At 41.5% G+C, this 22,637-nt stretch overlaps 2 protein-coding genes and 1 non-coding gene across 3 annotated transcripts; 2 read left to right on the top strand and 1 right to left on the bottom strand.

Annotated features, from left to right (window-relative positions):
- The first annotated feature begins 565 nt into the window (after nucleotides 1–565).
- On the top strand, nucleotides 566–7,002 carry LOC100382860 (Ubiquitin-activating enzyme E1 2). The gene is made up of 6 exons (XM_008670143.3): nucleotides 566–1,215; nucleotides 2,067–2,284; nucleotides 3,239–4,033; nucleotides 4,396–5,264; nucleotides 5,517–5,949; nucleotides 6,113–7,002. The coding sequence occupies exons 1-6, from the start codon at nucleotides 972–974 to the stop codon at nucleotides 6,707–6,709; spliced, it is 3,156 nt and encodes a 1,051-aa protein (XP_008668365.1). The 5' UTR covers nucleotides 566–971; the 3' UTR covers nucleotides 6,710–7,002.
- A 363-nt stretch (nucleotides 7,003–7,365) lies between these two features.
- Nucleotides 7,366–7,437, bottom strand: TRNAP-CGG (transfer RNA proline (anticodon CGG)). Its single transcript has one exon. It is a non-coding gene; the product is annotated as a tRNA-Pro (tRNA).
- A 3,249-nt stretch (nucleotides 7,438–10,686) lies between these two features.
- Nucleotides 10,687–12,636, top strand: LOC100217117 (uncharacterized). The gene is made up of 5 exons (NM_001176479.1): nucleotides 10,687–11,100; nucleotides 11,224–11,300; nucleotides 11,421–11,457; nucleotides 11,570–11,717; nucleotides 11,889–12,636. Exons 1-5 carry the CDS (start codon nucleotides 10,857–10,859, stop codon nucleotides 12,454–12,456), a joined length of 1,074 nt encoding a protein of 357 aa, NP_001169950.1. The 5' UTR covers nucleotides 10,687–10,856; the 3' UTR covers nucleotides 12,457–12,636.
- The last annotated feature ends 10,001 nt before the right edge of the window (nucleotides 12,637–22,637 follow it).

Below are 22,637 nucleotides of genomic sequence, written 5' to 3' on the forward strand. Positions count from 1 at the left end.
AGTGAATTTTAAAATAGAAGGTGTGGTAGACGATGGGATAGGTAGTCTGCTCGAGATAGCGATGGAGGACAAAACAATAATTAGATATGGCTGAAAAAGGAAAACAAAGGAGAAAAAAGATGTTGTACTTGTACATGGAGGACTCAAACTTGCTAAATGTAACTGGTATGCACTTACCACTACACTAACACATGTTTTTAGTATGCATCTATTTGTTTGAGATTATAATATATCTAGATTATATAATCTAATTATTTTAAACAATAAGTTCGATTATATAATCTGTATAGATTACGATCCCAAATAAATAACAAATAAACAACAGCCATGACTCTAACCATAGTCGACCGCTCGACATAGCCTTAGGCCTTGTTCGTTTCCATCGGATTGCACCCGGAATCGTTCCAGCTAATCAAAGTTTATATAAATTAGAGAAGCAATCCGGTCAGGAATCGTTCCGACCCACCAATCCGGCAGAAACGAACAAGGCCTTACACATCTTAGAAACGTCTCCTCTTCTCTAGTCATTCCTCGTATCTTAAGAATCGATGGTTCTCAATTGGTTATTTTCAAATCAAACATCGTGTCGCCTACTCTACTCTAGTTGAGTGAGTCACTGAGTCTAAAATGACGCCTGGTCCATGGAAGACCAATACGGCCAATGATCTCAGGCGCCTGCAAGGAAAACACAAGACACTGACAAGTGGGCCCATTACTAACCCTATTAGGCCAGACCAGAGCTGAAGCAGAGCGGAGAGGTCTGCTCGCCGGCCATCGAATCCAGGCTCCTCCAAGGTGATCTCTCTCGATCGCTTCCGGCCTCACCGTAGCCCGATCCACGCAGGCTCGGCCACGACCCGCGGCCTCCGCACGACCTGGATCTGACGCGCCTCCCCCTGCCCCCGCCCTCCGCCTCGTACTTCCTCGCTGCGGCCGCCGTGCTCGCGCTACTCGGCGGACTCCTACTCTATATGCTTCCCCGGAAGCGGGGGGTCGACGCCGGCGAGGACCAGGACTTGCACAACAAGGCCCTTCGCGCCGCCGCAGTTGCTCAGGACAAGGAGAAGGTGGTTGCGGAGATGGGCGGCAGGGCGCCAGAGATCGATGAGGACCTCCACAGCCGCCAGCTCGCCGTCTACGGGCGCGAGACCATGAAGCGCCTCTTCGGCTCCAACGTCCTCATCTCCGGACTGCAGGGACTAGGCGCTGAGATCGGTATGCCTGCTCGTCACAAACTTCGAGCTTATGTATGTGCGGTAATAAATTTGTGAGACAAAAAAAGGCCAGCTGGTTTACTTCAATTGTGCGCCTGTAATTCCTTGGCCGAGCTGATGTCGCAAAATCTAACTATTGTTGTGCTACTACCTTTTGTAAAGCGATTATTCCTTTCTTTGTGTAAGAGCAAGAGTAAGATGCTGCCACCAGCGGGTGTGCTGTGCTGTAGGATTTTGATATGTGATCACCGCCTCAATCAGTCAATTCTCACCACACCTCACTTAGTTCATTTTCACTAGACGACATACTTCTCATTGATTTCTTTCCATGTTTGTATAAACACTTTAATAGCGTTCGAACTTGTATAACATAAATGATAACTTAGTTTCTTATACTAGTGCATTTTTGTGATTACACGTGAATACTTGTTCTGAGACTAGCTGCGACTTTTATTCTTGTGAACTGAAACTGTCTCAATGCAGCGTTGCCCTTAAGTAACTTTCAGAATGTTGGCCTCTATAGATCTTATTATATCAAAGCTTTCTGCACCGCATTTGCGCATTAAGCTCACTCTGTTTTGGTACTCCATACCAAGGCCAGAGGATTGGACATGTTTTACTGGCAAATGTAGCTAGCCTTGTTGCTTCCTAAAGTTGGATTTATGATGTAATGCTCATGTTTGCCCTAGTGTGTCAGTTATTTACTTCTCTTATTATATCGATTTCAGTATATCATGTTTAACTTGTGAATTATAAATTGCTTATGAGGATTCAGATTATTCAGTTTTACAAGGATTTTGATTTATCTTCTGCTCTTTCTATGATTGGCTTACGGCCACTTAATTTCTGCAGCAAAAAACCTTGTCCTTGCGGGTGTCAAGTCCGTAACCTTGCATGATGATGGCAAAGTTGAGCTATGGGACTTGTCAAGCAACTTTTTCCTCTCAGAGAAGGATGTTGGGCAAAACCGTGCTCTAGCTTGCGTTCCAAAGCTACAAGAGCTTAACAATGCTGTTATCATCTCTACCATAACTGGTGATTTGATCAAAGAGCAGCTTTCTAATTTTCAGGTACATGAGCATGGAATAATCAGGTTAAATATATTAGTTCAGTGACAAAAAAATTCATGCAAATTCCTATTGACAATATATTGGAAGAGAAGTTCATGTTCAAATATACAGCCTAGAAAATTGTGCCATGTGGAACATGCCTTATAAAAATGGACCGAGGGTGTACTCAAAAGGTTTTGTTATGGTATGTTTGGTTTGTGGAATCACCGCATGCTTGGTGCATCATGAGTTCATTCCATGAATTTTGATGGAACCAACCTATTAGCTCGTGATGGATGAGGTGGTGATAGATCAACTCATTCCATTTCACAAACCAAACAAAATAGTAAGTGAGAAGATGGACCACCTCATTCCTCAAACAAAATACACAATTAATGTGTCAACTGCTTAGTAGAAAAGGCAAGTGGAAAGCCACAAAATGGTTTATCTGCATTTGTTGATTCACATTATCAGTGTTAATGCATTTTATTCTTGCATATATTCTTCCATGCTAGCATTGTGCTATAGGGTTTTATATGTTTTTTCTAGGTTTAATGAAGTTTCAAAGCCATGTTCCTTTTTTGAAATGGTGGCAATTATTTTTCACAATACAACATGTTATGTTTGAGTGAGTTCCAGTGGATATGGGTGTCTATAGCTCCATCTTTTCATGGAGCTTGAGCTGGGGGATTGATTGAGGGTATTTGGGTGATTCACCTGCTTCCTAGTTTAGGTTGGCTAATATTAAATGCTTAAACCACTTTATTTTAGCCTGCAAACTCCATAGCCTGAGAATTCAGGAGCAGGTTCTATCCCAGATAGGGTTTCACTTGAAAATAATTTTCTTGTCAATGGGGATTAGTTGATTTAATTTATTGAGCCTTGTTGAAATATGTTAATATTTGTTTCTTGATTAGACTGTAAAGATTTGGTTACCGCATATTCTCAAACTGTGACTTGCTGGTGAACTTACAGGCCGTGGTTTTTACTGATATGAGCATAGAAAAGGCAGTTGAGTTTGATGATTACTGCCATAGTCACCAGCCGCCAATTGCTTTCATTAAGTCGGAAGTTTGTGGCCTTTTTGGCAGTGTTTTCTGTGATTTTGGTCCTGAGTTTACTGTTTTGGATGTCGATGGTGAGGAGCCACATACAGGAATTGTGGCATCAATCAGCAATGACAACCCAGCACTTGTTTCTTGTGTGGATGATGAGCGTCTGGAGTTCCAGGATGGTGATCTAGTTGTTTTCTCTGAAGTGCATGGAATGACCGAACTCAATGATGGAAAACCAAGAAAGATTAAGAATGCAAGGCCTTATTCTTTTACTCTAGAAGAAGACACCACCTCATATGGCACTTACATTAGAGGCGGTATTGTCACACAGGTGAAGCCACCAAAGGTTCTTAATTTCAAAACCTTGAAGGAGGCAATCAAGGAGCCAGGAGAATTTCTCATGAGTGATTTCTCCAAGTTCGACCGCCCACCTCTTGTGCATTTGGCCTTCCAAGCTTTGGACAAGTTTAGGACTGAGTTGACACGATTCCCTATTGCTGGGTCAGCTGATGATGTACAGAAGCTGATAGACCTTGCTATTAGTATTAATGAAACTCTTGGTGATAGTAAGCTTGAAGAAATTGACAAGAAAGTCTTGCAGCATTTTGCAAGTGGTTCGAGGGCTGTTTTGAATCCTATGGCTGCAATGTTTGGTGGTATTGTAGGTCAGGAGGTTGTTAAAGCATGTTCAGGGAAATTCCATCCACTGTACCAGGTATAACTGTTGCTTCTTTCTTTAATTATATATAATATGGTATTCTATATTTCTATTTTCCCTTGTCACAATTGACAGATGTTTTAGACAAGATCCAATCAAACTTCTGATCTTTGACAGTCTATTAACTCACAAAATATATTTACTTCTGAAACATAAAGGGCCATATTTGTAGATTTTCCTTGAAAAGAACTTCCATAACATGATATCCTAAGTTCATTAGAATATATCCTGATAGAAAATTGTAGCCAAATTTGCACCTTGGGGACTGTTATAATTTAAAAATTGATTGAGAATATTTGACTGGAGAGTATATGTTTGCAGAAAATTTAAAATATTAATGTATGGTCTTGATTTTACAGTTCTTCTACTTTGATTCTGTCGAATCTCTGCCAGTTGAACCGTTGGAGCCTAGTGATTTGAAGCCAGAGAACAGTAGATATGATGCGCAAATTAGTGTCTTTGGGGCTAAGCTTCAAAAGAAACTGGAGCAGTCAAAAATCTTCATGGTTGGTTCTGGGGCTCTTGGATGTGAATTCTTGAAGAACCTTGCGTTAATGGGTATTTCTTGCAGTCAAAATGGGAAGCTGACTGTGACAGATGATGATGTTATAGAGAAAAGCAATCTCAGTCGCCAGTTTCTCTTCCGTGACTGGAACATCGGACAGCCCAAGTCCACAGTTGCTGCAACCGCTGCTATGGCAATTAATCCTAAGCTTCATGTGGAGGCCCTTCAGAATAGAGCAAGTCCTGAGACTGAAAATGTGTTTAATGATGCCTTTTGGGAGAGTTTGGATGCTGTTGTTAATGCATTGGACAATGTCACTGCAAGAATGTACATTGATTCCAGATGTGTATATTTTCAGAAACCACTTCTTGAATCGGGTACTCTGGGTGCCAAGTGCAACACACAGATGGTCATTCCTCACCTAACAGAAAACTATGGGGCATCCAGGGATCCACCAGAAAAGCAGGCACCTATGTGCACTGTACATTCATTTCCTCACAATATTGATCACTGCCTTACGTGGGCCAGGTCTGAGTTTGAGGGTCTACTTGAGAAGACTCCCACTGAAGTAAATGCTTTCCTGTCGAACCCTGGTGGATATGCAACCGCAGCAAGAACTGCTGGTGATGCACAGGCTAGGGATCAACTTGAGCGAGTTATTGAATGCCTTGAGACAGACAAGTGTGAGACATTCCAAGATTGTATTACCTGGGCCCGGCTTAAGTAAGTTGTGCACCCCTTCTCTAGTCTCTAGCTCTTGCATCATTGTTGCTTAATTTGTATAGTTGATCTTGGAGCTGCATGCACCCTGCTTAGTTTCACATTTATTTCATATTTTCATGTGTAATTCAATGTGTGGAAATTCTGAAATGTCGGAACACTACCGAACCTTTGTACATCGTGTTGCACTCATAGTGAACTAGTACAAGTCTATTGATTCTTGCTCCTCTGTTTTTTGTTGATGGTTTATATTAGGTTTGAGGATTATTTCTCCAACCGTGTAAAGCAGCTGACATTCACTTTCCCCGAAGATGCAATGACTAGCTCGGGTGCTCCTTTCTGGTCTGCTCCTAAGCGGTTCCCGCGACCTCTGGAGTTCTCGTCTTCCGACTCAAGTCACCTTAACTTCTTGTTGGCTGCATCTGTATTAAGGGCAGAGACATTTGGAATACACATACCTGATTGGGCTAAGAACCCAAAGAAACTGGCTGAAGCTGTGGACAAGGTCATTGTTCCGGATTTCCAACCAAAACAGGGTGTTAAGATAGAGACAGACGAGAAGGCTACTAGCCTATCCTCTGCGTCTGTTGATGATGCTGCTGTCATTGAAGAGCTTATTGCAAAGCTGGAAGAAATTTTTAAAACATTGCCACCAAGATTCCATATGAACCCTATACAGTTTGAGAAGGTTAGTAGATCCCGTTAATCACTTCTAAAACCTTCTGCACCGTAGCTTCTGTTAGATGCCTAATTTCTTTTAGCTGTTTCTTGGTGGGTATCCATGTCTCTAGGATGAGAACCATTATGCATCCTGAAGTTCAATGCTGAGTTATTTTCTTATATATATGCAGGATGATGATACCAATTTCCATATGGACTTGATCGCTGGTTTTGCCAACATGCGGGCTAGGAACTACAGCATCCCTGAAGTTGACAAGTTGAAGGCGAAGTTCATAGCGGGAAGAATCATCCCAGCCATCGCCACCTCAACTGCAATGGCCACTGGCCTTGTCTGCCTGGAGCTTTACAAAGTCCTCGCTGGTGGGCACAAGGTCGAAGACTACCGGAACACATTTGCAAACCTGGCAATCCCCCTCTTCTCCATGGCGGAACCTGTGCCACCCAAGACCATTAAGCACCAAGACATGTCGTGGACTGTCTGGGACCGCTGGACCATAACCGGCAACATCACGCTGAGGGGGCTCCTGGGGTGGCTCAAGGAGAAGGGCTTGAACGCCTACAGCATATCCTGTGGGACCTCGCTGCTGTACAACTCCATGTTCCCCAGGCACAAGGACCGGCTGGACAAGAAGGTGGTGGATGTGGCCAGGGAGGTGGCCAAGGTGGAGGTGCCATCATACCGCCGCCATCTGGACGTTGTGGTGGCCTGTGAGGATGACGACGACAATGATGTCGACGTCCCACTTGTGTCCATTTACTTTCGGTAAAGAGGGGCTCACCGCCCGTTTACATGTTGATCCTGTGCGATATTTGTCAATGTTTGTCTCAGAAGGATCAAGTGTATAATTTGCGATAGCAACCGTGAACTAGATTGTGTTTAAGCACATACTGATGATTTCCTGTGCTGCCATCTGGTTAGACTTGGCTGGGAATTGTCGCTGAGATTTGGACCACTGTTATGGAATTCTTAAGCATAACATTATGATAGCTGTTGCATGATACTGTCGTCGCTAAATGTTGTTATCTTGGTATTTCAATGCATGTACTGCTGTGACTCGTATTCTGGTTGCGATTTCAGAGATGTACTCAGGTGCAATGTTTCATGGCATCACGAATTTGTGCTGCTGCTCTCTTCAGATTCTGGGAACTACTAGAGAAATGTTAGAGCTTAAACCTTTGATTGTGTCGCATGGTGGTGGTGGTTACGGGTTGGGGGAGGCAGCTCTCGAGTGGGGTGGATGGTTGTACTGCTGTAGCACGTTTGGGTTGTCTAAATGCTTGATATGGAGAAAGCTGAGCTGACCACGTCTAGGATGTCGTTTGATGCACAATTGCACATGGTAATGCAACAGTGTGTGGCCAGATAAAGCCATAAAATCATATGCAAAACCTGGCTAAAATGCAAAAAACAAGCTAAAAAAATGGGGTGTTGCGAGAATCGAACTCGCGACCTCTCGCACCCGAAGCGAGAATCATACCACTAGACCAAACACCCAGTTGTGGTGTTTGTGTCAACTTTATTTTATCTATAACTACGTTCAATGCAGAACAGATGCCGCCGGAACGTCCTTGACCCACCAACACATCTTCAGTATGTTCTCTAAACATGATATCAGATGAACACCCTACCATTTATTCATGATGACATAGGCCATGAAATATTGATATATGCAACACAAACAACTCAATCCATGTTTTCCCTCCCACCACTGTTTGCCTAAACACACATTTGTCCCTTTTTAAATAGGTGGTTAATTAGCTAGGCTGAATAATGGCTAAATGCTATATATATTCAGCATTTAAGAAAACATTCACTCCTATTAGTTTAGATTGTATATGATCTTTACTAAGCCAATTAGTTCGATTATTTATAAATTAGCATCAACAAAACGAGAGTATATCTAAGTAGAAGAACGTAAAATAACTTATAATCCAGTACGGAGGAAGAAAAAAAACACCGCATACATACTAATTATAGCTTGTGTTACCAGAAATAAACTTGGCATGCATACTAATTAGCTCGTGTTAGAAAAAAAATAATCTCGCATACATACTAATTAGCTCGCGTTGACTATAATCAAGCAGTTTAAAAAAACATGTAGCTAACATGACACAGGTTTGGACCAACCAAAAGACGTCAGGTTGCTAAATATGATCGGTAGGAGACCGATCCGGCTCCAACACAATCAATACCGACCGGTCCAACGGGTCAGCAGATCCATTTACCGGCCGATTGATCATCATTGGGACTAAGATCGATCGGTACCGACCGATCCATAGACCACGCAGGGCCGGCCCTGAGGGTGTGCAGGATATGCGACCGCTCAGGGCTCCCAAGGTCCGTAGGGTCCCGTTTATCCATCTTATATCTAAATACATATACGTTACAAATAAATCTCTATTCTCATTTTTTTGTTGCGTCTCTTTGATTTTCTAGCAATCATCTCTTTCAAAGTTGCGCAACAGTCTGCTTGATGACAAATACTAAAATTGACGTGGGAAGGACGGAAGGTGTTGTACACCTGTGCCTGTTGCGTAGCTTAATTCTAGCCTACCGGAGGGCCGACCCTAATAACCTACATTGCTTAATCCTAGTTTAGTTTGCTGAACTTTGTTTTCAGAAAATTTGCTCTGATGTATTTAGATTTGGTTTACTGTGCATTTTAAGGTTTATGCTAGTTTGACAAATTAAAAATAAAAATACTCTCTCAAAAGTCAAAACAAATGCAGAGTTATATTACATAATTTGTATAATTTTATGACTCATAAAATAATGTAACAGTGTGTCCAGTCATATCATTTTGAATAAAATTGTGTAAATCATCAACTTTTTTTATTTTTCAGATATTATTAAAAGTTGAAAAAATAGCAGACTCAAACTTTCGTATAGGGTCTCTATGTAAATTTTTGCTTGGGGCCCCTGAAATGTTAAGACCGGCCCTGAGACCACGTCATCAGTCGACAATGACGGGCCTTGAACCAAGCCTTAAAGGGTGTCATGATGTCTAGAATATGTGCAGAGGAAAGGTAAAGCAGAAGAAAAGGAAACAAAATCACGATGATGAGTAATAATAAGCAACAACTACTATTTACGCTGCTAAACTGTACTAGATATATTTGTGGAAGAAATGCCACTTTCTTGAGAATTTTCAGGATGGAAACAAGAGTCAAAAGATGAATTAATTGTGTACAATAGGTACCTAAAAGATAAAGTGGCATGAGATTGATTTACGTGCATCCTTCAACCAAAGTTTAGTTGAGGTGTCCTGTGTGCCATAAGTGCGATTAGGCGAAAGACTAGTTAGTATATATGTTCATAGGAATATGATCGTTGACTAGTAGTGACTTCTTTACTTTAAAGTATATATACTACAAAAGATGTTGTATCTACATTCTCTTGTATGAGCCCTGCCAAACAAACGTTAAAAAACGACTTCTTACAAACAAAAAAATTAAAAAAAAGAGTCCAGAGGACCCGGAGCTGTTTTCTATATAGAGGTATCAGCCTAATACAAATCATTACAAAACTTCACTAAAACTAATTTTGTCAAACATTTTTTAACCGGCTCTACCACCTCTACCATAGAAGATGCTATCTACATTTAAAAACCACCTTATATATATGTGGAGCTATGTAAAAGGAAAAAAAAAACAGGTGTGATGTTGACGACATGCGCATGGCATTATATGCACATGCATGCGCGGAACGAAGGTACGGTCACAGCAGTGGGGCCTGCCGCTCAAGGAAATTAAAGCCGTCGATCACCATCAATGAGAATGAAAAAGGCATCCAACTTTTGTGCAACCACCCGCATCAACACAAACTAATTAATTAACGTTTGCAGCTTAGATTTAATTGCTGCCATGCATGAAACGATGATGATGATCCTAAGGGCAAGTTTAATAACAGAGCCAACTGCTGGCTATTTGGCCCATCCGGTATAGCGCAGTTAGTTCTTCAGTATTAAACCTATCTATTTCATAAAATTTCTTAGTTCATGTGTCGAAGTCGGATGTACGTTTACAACGTATTTCTTCTCTTCCCTCTCCTCTTCTCTCTCCTCCAACTAAGCATTTAGCTAGTTTATAGTCTCTTATTATACTTGTTTTCATGACCAAGTAGTATATATATATATATATATATATATATATATATATATATATATATATATATATATATATATATATATATATATATATATATATATATCTGAATTTCTTCATTCGAAACCACTAACTATGTATTGTACGAGCTGAAGTAGTTGCATGTACTTTTTTTTGTTTGTTTGAATGGTGTCTCCTGCCACGCAGGTACAAACTACGTACATGCATGGGAATGCATGCAATTAACTGATCATGAACATACATGTGTATGTGTATCCATTCTCTTCCACACCCCATATCATACATAATTCATATATACCTTCTAGTCAGTAGACCGTCTAGTCAGTCGATCGTCTACGCCGTACCCCAGATGGAGACAGCAAATAATAAAGCTGATCGATTGCTGATACAATCATACAAACAAACAAAAATATCAGTTAATTACTGACCAATCTCGAGTTGAAAAAAAGGGGCAAAGACTTTGATAACTGCATGCTTGCTTGCTAGTCCACACAGTAGGTACTGACAGTTGGGATTGGTTGTAGTTTCACCTTTCCCCTGCTTAATTTGTTTCCCCAACCTTCTTTCTGCCCTATATATATATTACACACATATATTCTGCTACTACTAGATAACGATAGAATGATCCATGACGACGACCTCAGCTCACCAACCTTTGTTTTGCTACCCCCATTTCTTCTTTAATTTGATCGAGCTTGCTAGATAGATCTCGGTGACGTCCGTCCGTCCGCGGGAGACGGTGGCGGCATCAGTAAAGACTTCGACGATGAGGGCTCTGCAGACCAGCTGATGATGCCGTCGTCCGACGGGGAGGGTGGCGCCGATGTGCCACGCGGGCCCGACGGCCGGAGCTCACCAAGCAATAGCAGCACGGTGGAGCTGGATGGGGACGGCGGTGGCGGCAGGAAGGCCGGCGCCTCGCCGTCGTCGTCGGTGCGGCCCTACGTCCGGTCCAAGAACCCCCGCCTCCGCTGGACGCCGGAGCTCCACCTCTGCTTCCTCCGCGCCGTCGACAGGCTCGGCGGCCAAGACCGTACGTGAGCGAGCAACCACGATTCCTTATTATTAGTGGTTTCCAGTAAACATACATTTATATGGCGTGATTTCATGCATGGTTGTGTTGTGTGTCTATATATAATATAATATAATCACACAGGTGCAACTCCAAAGCTCGTTCTTCAGTTGATGAACGTTAAAGGGCTTAGCATAGGCCATGTCAAGAGCCATCTCCAAGTACTACATCTCTTCACCCTTCTTATTATCTTTCATATCCCTGCTGATTAATTTGGTTAAATGGTTAATTGTATTTCACCATGCATACATCTTCTTCTTCTGATGATCTTTTTTTTCCAGATGTATAGGAGCAAGAAGATCGACGGCTCGGGCCAGGGTAAGACGTACTAATAATTCTCAGTTCGTACGTAGACTCTCGGCTACCATCGTTCATGTCTTGATCGACATGGTAATAGCTAGACTAATTACACTACTCGATCGTGTTACAGTGATAGGTGGTGGTGGTGGGTCATGGAGAGGTCGTCTTCATCGTCAGTTGCAGGACGGGGGGCAAGCGGCGTACAGCCTCGGCCATCTCTCCTTGCATCACGGCGCCGGCCAGACGACTGCTGCTAGCAGTGCCATATTGTCAGCAAGGTAGTTGGATGGATCTCGAACACTTGCTTGCAAAATGATCGAGACCCATTAATTTTCTACGCCTTTTTCTTTACGTCAACAGTCAGTAAGCAGCAGCAGGCAACACATGCTTCTCAAACTAATTAATAATAATAATGCCGTCGATTGGTTTATGTGTGGACGACTAGCTAGGTCTGGCGCATGGCCCCATTGGAACAGTTTCCACGATGATCCATCGTATACGATGCTTCTTCACGGCGGTCACCATCATCTTCTTGGATCAAAACCCTACTACTACTACTACTCATCAACAACAGCTGAAGCTGCTGCTGCTGCTGGTGCATCCCTTACAACCTGTGCTGCGCTCCCGCTCATCAGGGCTCCCGCTCCTCCTCCTCCGACGGCTCATCAGAGGTGTTTGCTGCCACATCGTCAAAATCAAAACAATCTGAATCATCATCATCATCACCACCACAGACGACGGCTACTGCTGCTGCGCAATGACGAGGACGACGACACCCAGCGCCAGCGTGACCCTCTTGTTGATCTCGAACTCGCGTTGGATATCGGCCCACGACGCCCGGACAAGAGAGTAATAATAGAGAGATCGTCAGCTTGTGATCAACAAGAGGCGGAGAAGAATGTCGGGGATCAACAAGTCGACAGTGCTACTGATGATGATGTCAGGCTGTCTCTTTCTCTGTTCCCATCTCCTCCTTGTGCGAGGACCGGTAATGGCGGTCGTCATAAAAAGTCATAGGTGTCAATATGGAAAAAAAGGGAAAGTGCATCCAACAAGGACAAGTACTCTTGACCTCACCATCTGCATGATGATCTAGCTAGCTAGCTACTAGTCCATGCGTGGTGATGATATCTTGTGGTACTTATCCAATTATGTAGAGGAAGACACATGTGAAAGCATAAACATCAATATTTTCCTATGTGAGAAGGTAAATTTGGCTGCCATTCAATTTTTCTTCAACAAAGACAGGACCTATGTCTCTTATTGTATTTAATAAACTGAGAAATAGGGTACTTAACACATAGTAGATGCGAGATACACCCAAAAAGTGTTAGGAATTTAGGTATTCTTATGTTTAATTTAATCCAGAAATGATCTCTTGCATGTTTGCAAATAGCAACTTATACATACATGCAAACCATACTCAACATTACTAAAGTTATACATAATTTAATCAACTCGGATAGTGAATTATATCCACCAAAGAGAACTATGCTCAAGATGTTGTGTTGCTCGAAGTAGTGCACCACAGTCGGTGCGGGTAGATGTTCATAGTATCATTCCTCGAGCATCCACTAAGACAAATAACATGATGATGATCTCATGCAGCACTAGAAAAAAGAAGAAAACAATCGACGAGTAGTCGCAAGGACGTTTCCTAAAAACCTGATCGCCCACACACCCGAGCAAGTGTCACAATATAGACGATGGTTCTGGAGGCCTGCTCTTCCAACACTTTGTTCACGCAGATGAGTGGGACAGAGAGATTCAAACATAACTCAACCGAAAAGTGAGACATAACTTTGTGTTGTTGGGTTCCATATCATGTTCTTGGTATGATAGCTAAATATATAATAGCAGGAGTGTTGAAGGAAAATCAAAAGATGGAGTAATCACCATAACATACACACATTACTTCATACATTATATGTCCATTATGTTAGATTCTATGGTGCCTAGGATCGATTCCTAAGCCCCTAGATTACCAATCCGTAACTGGAAGGAAAACCTCGATAACGAGTATATCTGATCTACTGAGAGGAATATGGAAACACACCTTTGTTGTAGCTGTTGGAGAGTTGTCGCAGTTGCTGTCTTCATACCGTTGCCCTGCAGAGAAGCACCAGGCATCGGGATCCAAGCCGATGAAAGTTGTCGCGTTTCCAGGCACTCAAACGCTTAGCCTGGGGGCCTCTGTGGTATTAGGGTTTTGGGGCGAGGTACTAGCATTAGTTTTTCCTGTGACCCCTTAGTCCTATATTTATAGTGTCGTGTGCCCGAGGGCTCCAACCGAGGTTAGCGTGGGCCCTCCCAATCAAGGGCCTGATTAAGGAGATAGATAGTTGGGTTTAGCCTAATCTGGTCACTGATGGCCAGCTGTAGAGGGCACACCCAACAATCTCCCCTTTGTTCTCTACATTCTTTATTCTCAACTTTTCTGCATTCCATCCCTCGACGGTTTACACATAGAGACTAATGCATGACAATGACTGATTAAATATCACCGCACTCATTGACTACAACATGCTCGCCTGCTTCAGAATGAAAAGAGGCTTTATTTGGTTGCAATATGTAGCCCTGTGATTCAAGATCATAGGCACTCCCTTAAACCCATGTCGGCTACGTGATGTCTTAACATGTTGGGTGGAAGACCTTTTTGTCAGCGGATCCGCTAGCATCTGTTATCTTCTGTTATGCTCATCTTTTATGGTTTGATCCCGAATCTACTCCTTAACAACATAACACTAAAAGTCAATGAACTTGGCAGCGCCACATGACTTGTTGTTGTAAGAGTAAAATACAGCTGGCTCATTATCGCAGTAAATTCTTAGTGGTCGCTCTATGCTAGCAACCACTCTTAATTCGGGTACGAATTTCTTTATCTATATTGCCTGCCCATTTGCCTCATGCATGGCTACAAACTCAGTGTGCATTGTCGATGATGCTCTCGCTGTCTGTTTGCAACTCTTATAAGAAATAGCTCTCCCACAGAGTGTAATACATATCCCGAAGTAGACTTCGATGTATCTATACAACCTCCTAAGTCAGCATCTGCATGGCCAACTATTCGTAGGGAACTAGATCTTCAGTATGTTAGCATGAGACCATTTTAGTACCATGAAGGTACATTAGAGCCTTCTTAACCACTTTACAGTGTTCTATGCCTAGGTTCATCGGATATCTCCTAAGCATCCCGGTAGTAAGTTCTAAGTTAGTGCGAATATATTTTTGAGCATACATAATGCTTCCGATAGTAGAAGCACATGGTACTGACTTCATCTGATTTTTCTGATACTGATTCTGGGGACACTGATGATTCCCAAACTTATTACCCTTGACTATTGGCACAGGCGTGGCCTTACACTGATGCATACTGACTTCCTTAGTACTTTTCTATGTATGACTTCAGTGAGAGTTCTAATACTCCTTTATATCTATCTATGTGAAATTCTATTTCTAGAACATAGGAGGCTTCTTCCATGTATTTCATATCAAAGTTCGAGGAAAGAGAACTTTCTATTTCCGCCAGTAGGTCTTTATCACTACTAGCTAAAAGTATGTCATTGACATACAGAACAAGGAAGATATACTTTCCTTTCTTAGACTTTGCATAAATGCAATTGTCTTCCTTGTTTTCCTTGAAATCAAACTTTCTGATAGTCTGATCAGACTTGATGTACCACTGTTTGGAGGCTTATTTTAATCCATAAATGGACCTCCTTAAGTGACATCCCATGTTTTCTTTACTGCTCATGATAAAACCCTTTGGTTGTGCCTTGAACACATTTTCTGCTAACTCTCCGTTTAGTAATGTTGTCATTACATCCATCTGATAGAGCTCTAGATCAAAATGAGCCACTAATGCCATAATGATCCGTAATGAATCTTTTGTTGAGACAGGTGAGAAGGTTTCATGGTAGTCAATGCCTTCTCACTGTGCGAACCCCTTGGCCACAAGTATAGCCTTGTACCTTTCTATATTCTTTTTGGAGTCATGCTTGGTCTTGAGACCCACTGATTTGCGCTTCTCATAGTTGTTTCATATGTAGTGGGATCACCTTCTGCATTGATGTCCTCACTCATATAAATCTCATCGCTTTCTATGTTTACACTTGTGTGCAAACTCCATAATCATTAGGAATCGCAGATCGTTTAGACCTTTGAGACCTTCTTAAACTTGTTTCTAGTTCTGATTCGTTCTAGGGCTCCTGCAATGGTGCATCACTTGGTGCAACACTACCACTGTCATGTGAACTCTCCTGTGCAACCAACTCAGAAGAGTCAGGCTGTGCAGAAGGTGAAGCAACTTGCTGTGTAGTAGTTGCATTGGGTGATGCAACATTTGCTGCAAGGGTTTCACCTCCAATCGTAACAACCGTTGGTGCAACCACAGCGGGTATCGAGAAGTATGGTTCTTCAACCATCGGAATCTAGACATACGTCCTCTTTTCCTGAAGGTCAACCTGTCTGAGTACCTTACTTCCCTTGATCATGTCATCCTCTAAAAATGGCATGTCTGGTTTCTATAAACTTGGTTTGTCTATCTGGGCAGTATAATCTATAACCCTTCGATCTCTCAGGGTAGCCAATAAAATAGTAGCTAGTGATTCTGTCATATAGCTTTTTCCCTGTCCAGGATTAAATATTCTAGCTATTGCTAGGCAACCTCATAGATAGAAGTAGAGTGTCGGCTTTCTGCCAGTCCACAACTCATATGGAGTTTTAGCCACTAATTTACTAGGGACTTTGTTGAGTATATGGATAATGGTTTTAAAACCTCCATCCATATACCCAATGGTAGGTTAGAGTAACTAAGCATACTCCTTACCATATCCATTAGTGTTTTGTTACGCCTTTCGACAACCCCATTCTGTTGCAGTTTACCCGATGTTGAATGCTGAGCAATAATACCATTTTCACTTAGGAACCTCACGAAAGGATCCTGGGACCTATCTATACTCAATATGGTGCCCATAGTACTCCCCCCACATGATCTGATATGACAATCTTTGTGTTCAAATCGTGTTGATTTTCTATCTCAGCCTTGAACTGTTCAAAGTTGTCTAAAGCTTCTGATCTTTCCTTAATGGGATAAATATAAACGTAGCGAGAGTAGTCATCTGTGAAGGTTATGAAAAGAGTTAAACCCATCTACTGTCCTAACTAGAAAAGGACCACAAATATTCGTCTGAATAATTTCTAACACTCTTGTACTATGCTTGCAATCTCTGTATTGCTCTAAGTCTGTGAAGTCTAGGTGATGGAGAATCAGTCCCTTAACGAGACGTTCTATTCTCCCCCTCGAAATATGGCCCAAACGATAGTGCCATAATTTCGATGATGTTTCTCCATCACTTCGTTTTCTTACTCCTGTCACTGTTTGCTGGATTGTTTTCTGGTGTATCTCAGATGTTAACAGCACCACTATGTGAAGATCAGATGGCGAGACCAACATCTTTATTATCAAACTGAATAACATACAATGCATGTGATATCCTGGCCCCTGGGATGGTGATATCCTGGTCCAAGGCTTAATAGAATTAATAGAGTATTCATACCAACAAGGTGTATCTTCTTTTTCAGAAGCCTATCTCGAAAGAACCTCTAAGTTAAGCGTGCTTGGCTTGGAGCAATTTAGGATGGGTGACTGACCGAAAAGTTTTCTCGGGTGCGTATGAGTGAGGACAAAGTGCATACAAAAGACCCGTGTTGGTCTATGGGGACAATATATGATCCTAGAGACCTGCTAGGAGTAAGTACCGCCGGTCTGGGATTAGACGGGGTGCTATAAGTGGTATCAGAGCCAACCCTCGTGGTTTCACGGGTGTGTGTGGGTTAGGGTTCACGTATATGGCACATGGCGCATGTGGACCCGGAGTGGTCACATGGCATGGCATATGACGACACTAGACACACAGACGTGGCTAAGAGGGGAGGTTCCTGGATTAGGGTTGACCGACGAGGACGTCAGTCTTCTAAGGGGGGTGGATTGTGATATCCTGGCCCCTGGGATGGTGATATCTTGTCCTAAGGCTAAATAGAATTAATAGAGTATTCATACCAATCAGGTGCATCTTCTTTTTTGGAAGCCTATCTCGAAAGAACCTCCAAGTTAAGTGTGCTTGGCTTGGAGCAATTTAGGATGGGTGACCGACTAGGAAGTTTTCTCGGGTGCGCATGAGTGAGGACAAAGTGCGTACAAAAGACTCGTGTTGGTCTGTGGGGACAATATATGATCCTATAGAGCTTCTAGGAGTAAGTACCACCGCTCCAGGCTTGGATGGGGTGTTACAATGCCTGTCATCAAGTGACAGTGGATGTGTTGATCGTCTTATCACAAAACTGAAGTTAAGTGTCTGCTTGCTTTCCGTTAAGCACTGTAACTGTTTTTTGGCCCGCTGGGAGCCTTAGGTTTGTACGGAATTGCATTCTGTAGCATCTATTGCAGGAATTCTAGGCACTTTCTATTGTAATGCCCTATCTTCTTGTAGTAGAGGCAGGTCTCATGGGGATCTAAGAAACTGTCTGATTGTTGCTTGTTGAAAACATCGTGATCATGCTTGATCTTATTCTTGAACCGTTCTTAGAGTTCTGTTCTGTTTGGGGATTTTTAGTTTGGGAAGATCGATAGAATCACCTATTTGACTCATCAATCTTTCCTCCTTCTGGACACACTGTGCCATAAGTTTATATATATTGCACTTGTCCTTTACATTGGTGTTATAATGAGTATGAAATGTCTCATATTCTAGAATAGCACCCTCAATAGGGTCTTGTATGAGACTCTTATTGTGATCAAGTGCATTACACTTGGATCTTTTCCAGTTGACCTTATCGATGTTGTACTGCGACATCTTAAGGCCATACTAAGGTGAGCCTACTGTAGACTTAGTGGGTTTCTCAAACAACAGTGAGGAATCTATCTCATCCACTGTAGTTATCATTTCAATCTATTCCCGCCATAAGTGGTAATAAATACCATGTAGCGGTTTAATTTGCCTTATCTGACCAACTAGTAGGTCAGTATGTGCACTTTTGCAAAGTGAAACAGAAAATATTTAGGATATCTGAAGTAAATTGAAACATAGAACTTGCATGAATTAAATATTTGACGTTGGTCAAATAATAACCATGTCTGATCTACAAAATTTCTGGTTCTAAAATTCTAAACCATCATTGGACGATCTAGAAAACTTAATTCTAGTATAAAATGTTGCAACAATATTCAACGTTGGTCAAAATATTCAATCACCACAAAAAAAATCTGAATTTATATGCACTTAATGAGAATTAATCCACGTGGGCTTCATAATAAACAGTAATGCATAAAATATAATAATCTGATTCTAAAATTCTAAACCATCGTTGGATGATCTTGAAAACATAAACTTGTATAAAATTGCGGTAACAATATCCACCGTTGGTTAAAATATTCAATCACCACAAAATTTTCTCAATTCTATGCAATTCAAAAAATAATTAATCCACGTTGGTTTCATAATTAACTCATAAAATATAATAAAAGTACCAAAGTACGCAACGGAATAAAATAGTCCAAAAAATATCTTTGTAATTTTCTTCATCTGATAAAATGTTTCTGTAGTTTTCTGAATTTTCTTTTCGATTTTTTATTTTTTTACTGTTTCTTTTTTTCAAGAAATAAATAAAAGAACTTAATTCGCTGAAAAATAATGAAAATAAAATGGGTGCTTCGGCCTTAGACCGTCGGCAACCCATCACGGCCTGGCCAGCCTCTTGGCTCGGCCTATAGAGCTCGGCCCGTGGCCAGTTGGGGGCGAGCCAAGGCCTGGGCCGAGCCGAGGCGCATGAAAGTCGCCTAGATGGGGTGAATAGGCGAAACCTGAAATTTATAAACTTAAACACACACTAAGGCCGGAGTTAGCGTTAGAATTAAATCCGAGGCGGAAGATTGTTTCTCTTGCCACGAGTTGCTCAAATGATGCGGATTATGTTTGGGAGCAAACTCAAATCAATATTGGCAAGCAAACTTTGGAGAGAGAAAAGAGGGCAAACAAATCAAAGGAATCCACACGAGTGAACACGGTGATTTATTTTACCGAGGTTCGGTTCCAAAGAACCTAGTCCCCGTTGAGGAGGCCACAAAGGCCGGGTCTATTTCAACCCTTTCCCTTTCTCAAACGGTCACTTAGACCGAGTGAGCCTTTTCCTTAATCACCCGGGTCACTAAGACCCTGCAAGGACCACCACACACTTAAGTGTCTCTTGCTTCGCTTACAAATCTCTTGAGAATAAGAAAGGAAAAAAGAAAAGGCCAATCCAAGCAACAAGAGCGCAAATGAACACAAATGATCCTCTCTCAAGTCTCTAAGAACTAGAGTTGATTTTGGAAACTTGGAGTGGATTGAATGCTTTGAATATGTCTTTGAGTGGTTGACTTTGCTCTTATATTGAATAAGAAGTTCAGAAAACTTGGATGCCCATGAATGAGGTGGTTGAGGGGTATTTATAGCCCCCAACCACTTCCTAGCCGTTGGCTCAGCTTGCTGGCGATGGGCACACCAGACAGTCATTGGCGTCCGGTGGCGCATCGGACAGTCACTGTTCACTATCCGGTGCGCGCCACGTCAGCGCGTCCGTTAGGGTTTGGAGCTAGTCGACCGTTGGAGCCTTTGTCATTTTGCAGCACCAGACAGTCAGGTGACCTCTGACTTCTGCGTTATGACTTCTGTCGTGACACTGTTCACCGTAGTAAGCTTTGTAGTCGACCGTTGGCGCTAGTTAGTCGTTGCTCCGCTACCTCATCGGACAGCCTGGTGGCACACCGGACAGTCCGGTGAATTATAGCGGAGCGCGCCTGCGAGTTCCCGAGAGTGGCCTGTTTGAGTGTGTACGGCCCTGGTGCATCGGACAGTGTCTGGTGCGCCATATTTCAGCACACTCTCAAGTCTTGCTCCAAATAATTTTGAGTCCCCAACTAGATTTCTTTCTTGGTTTGTGTTGAACCTTATGCACCTAAGATAAATGATATCTAGACAAACTAGTTAGTCCACGTGTTTGTGTTGGTCGTCAACCACCAAAATTAATTATAGGAAATGGTTAACCCGATTTCCCTTTCAATCTCCCCCTTTTTGGTGATTGATGCCAACACAAACCAAAGCAAATATAAAGTGTAGAAATGTAACTAGTTTGCAATTGAGATGGATGTGCATAGGTTGCTTAGAATTAAACCAATGAAAGACTTTATACGTATGTCTAAGAATGAATGGATTGCTTTTCTTTTATTTAACATTTTGGATCACATTTACACCACTATTTTTGTTTTTGCAAATCTTTTGGAAATCTTTTAAAAACTTTTGCAAATAGTCAAAGGTATAGGAATATGATTGCAAGAAGCATTTCTAAGATTTGAAATTCCTCCCACTGTTTCAAATGTTTTTCTTTGACTAAATAAAAACTCCCCCTAAGTAAATTCTCCCCATAGCTTTCAAGAGGGTTTTTGAAATAGATGTTATACCAATTGAAATCTCTATACTTATTTGAAATTTTGAAGCAAAATGAGATAACAATTGAAAAACCTCAAATAAGATACCAATTGAGATAAATGATTCCAATTGAAATAAGATACTAGTTTTGAAATTAAGTTTTAAAATGGTGGTGGTGCGGTCCTTTTGCTTTAGGCTTAATACTTTCTCCCCTTTGGCATTAATTACCAAAACGGAGAACTTTGAGAGCCCTTATTATGCTTTTCTCCCAAATGGTGAAATAGATATGAGTGAAGGGTTATACCAAATGAGAGTTACAAGAGTAACAGCAAAGGATAAATGATACTGTCAGAGTTGGAGTGGAAGCCTTGTCTTTGCCGAATACTCCATTTCCCTTTCAATCTAAAACTAATGATAGAAATACACTTGAAAGCACATTAGTCTTAGCCTTGGCACAAGAAGAATAAGAAATATGCATTTGTACCAAATGAAAGAGACATGATCAAAGGTATATAAATTGAGCTATGTGTACAATGTTTCAATCAAAATTCCGAGAATCAATTTATTTAGCTCATTCCTAAGTTTGCTAAAGGTTTTCTCATCTAGGGTTTGGTAAAGATATCGGCTAATTGGTTGTGGGTGTTTACATAAGCAATTTCGATATCCCCCTTTTGTTGCTGATCTCTCATAAAGTGATACCGGATGTCTATGTGCTTAGTGCAGCTGTGTTCAACGGGATTATCCGCCATGCGGATTGCACTCTCATTATCACATAGGAGAGGGACTTTGCTCAATTTATAGCCATAGTTCCTAAGGGTTTGCCTCATCCAAAGTAATTGTGCACAGCAATGGCCTGCAACAATATGCTCGACTTCGGCGGTGGAAAGAGCTACTGAGTTTTGTTTCTTTGAAGCCCATGACACCAGGGATCTCCCTAGAAACGGATAAGTCCCTGATGTGCTCTTTCTATCAATCTATATCTGGCATAATCGACATCGGAATACCCAATTAAATCAAAGGTAGATCCCTTGGGGTACCAAAGCCCAAACTTAGGAGTGTAAACACTACAAGAAATCACTTAATCAATGACGGATTCGTGGTGACATATCTATAAAACGTCATAGATAAGTTATTATTTGTGACGATTATCATTTTTTGTCATGGATTTGCCAGGGTGGGCTTCACGGCCCATATTTTATGACAGAACCATCGAGATCGTCATAAAAGGAAGTTGTAGTGACGAATTTAAATTGGTCATGATAAGGTGGAGAAAAATTATGGCCACGTATACGATAGGGCCTATTAGCCTATTATATATTACGGATGAAATCTCTTACATATTTTAAAAGTAGTTATTAAGGGCTTAAAGTATATAATGGGATGAAACTAAAAAGGGAACTACTATAATTTATGATGCGGTAAAAAATAGTAGCAGGTGCATGAAAGTTATGTTTTGTATTTTAAAGATAAATGAAGGAATATCTAAAAATGGAACAAAATATTAGCTGGTGCATGAAAGTAATGTTTGTGTATCTTAAAGACAAAATAAAGGAATATCTAAAAATGGAACAAAAATTTGAGAATATCAAAGATTCGAACCCAAGACCACACAACACACAGTTTTTGATCAATACTGCTTCATCTACAGCCTACTATGTGTTTAATTTATACAGTACCGAATCCTTATACCCTACGAAGACTTAATCGCCAAGAACAACAACCAACCTCCATTCT

The sequence above is a fragment of the Zea mays genome, chromosome 2 (assembly GCF_902167145.1).
Source record: "Zea mays cultivar B73 chromosome 2, Zm-B73-REFERENCE-NAM-5.0, whole genome shotgun sequence".
NCBI classification, from domain to species: domain Eukaryota; kingdom Viridiplantae; phylum Streptophyta; class Magnoliopsida; order Poales; family Poaceae; genus Zea; species Zea mays.

Excerpts from the sequence above, each read along its gene's own strand:
- LOC100382860 (XM_008670143.3), top strand. The coding sequence starts at position 972 with ATGCTTCCCCGGAAGCGGGGGGTCGACGCCGGCGAGGACCAGGACTTG. Across the intron at positions 2,285-3,238 it reads AGCAGCTTTCTAATTTTCAG|GCCGTGGTTTTTACTGATAT; the intron begins GTACATGAGCAT and ends GTGAACTTACAG. Across the intron at positions 5,265-5,516 it reads ATTACCTGGGCCCGGCTTAA|GTTTGAGGATTATTTCTCCA; the intron begins GTAAGTTGTGCA and ends GGTTTATATTAG.
- LOC100217117 (NM_001176479.1), top strand. The coding sequence starts at position 10,857 with ATGATGCCGTCGTCCGACGGGGAGGGTGGCGCCGATGTGCCACGCGGG. Across the intron at positions 11,101-11,223 it reads CAGGCTCGGCGGCCAAGACC|GTGCAACTCCAAAGCTCGTT; the intron begins GTACGTGAGCGA and ends ATAATCACACAG. Across the intron at positions 11,718-11,888 it reads AGTGCCATATTGTCAGCAAG|GTCTGGCGCATGGCCCCATT; the intron begins GTAGTTGGATGG and ends ACGACTAGCTAG.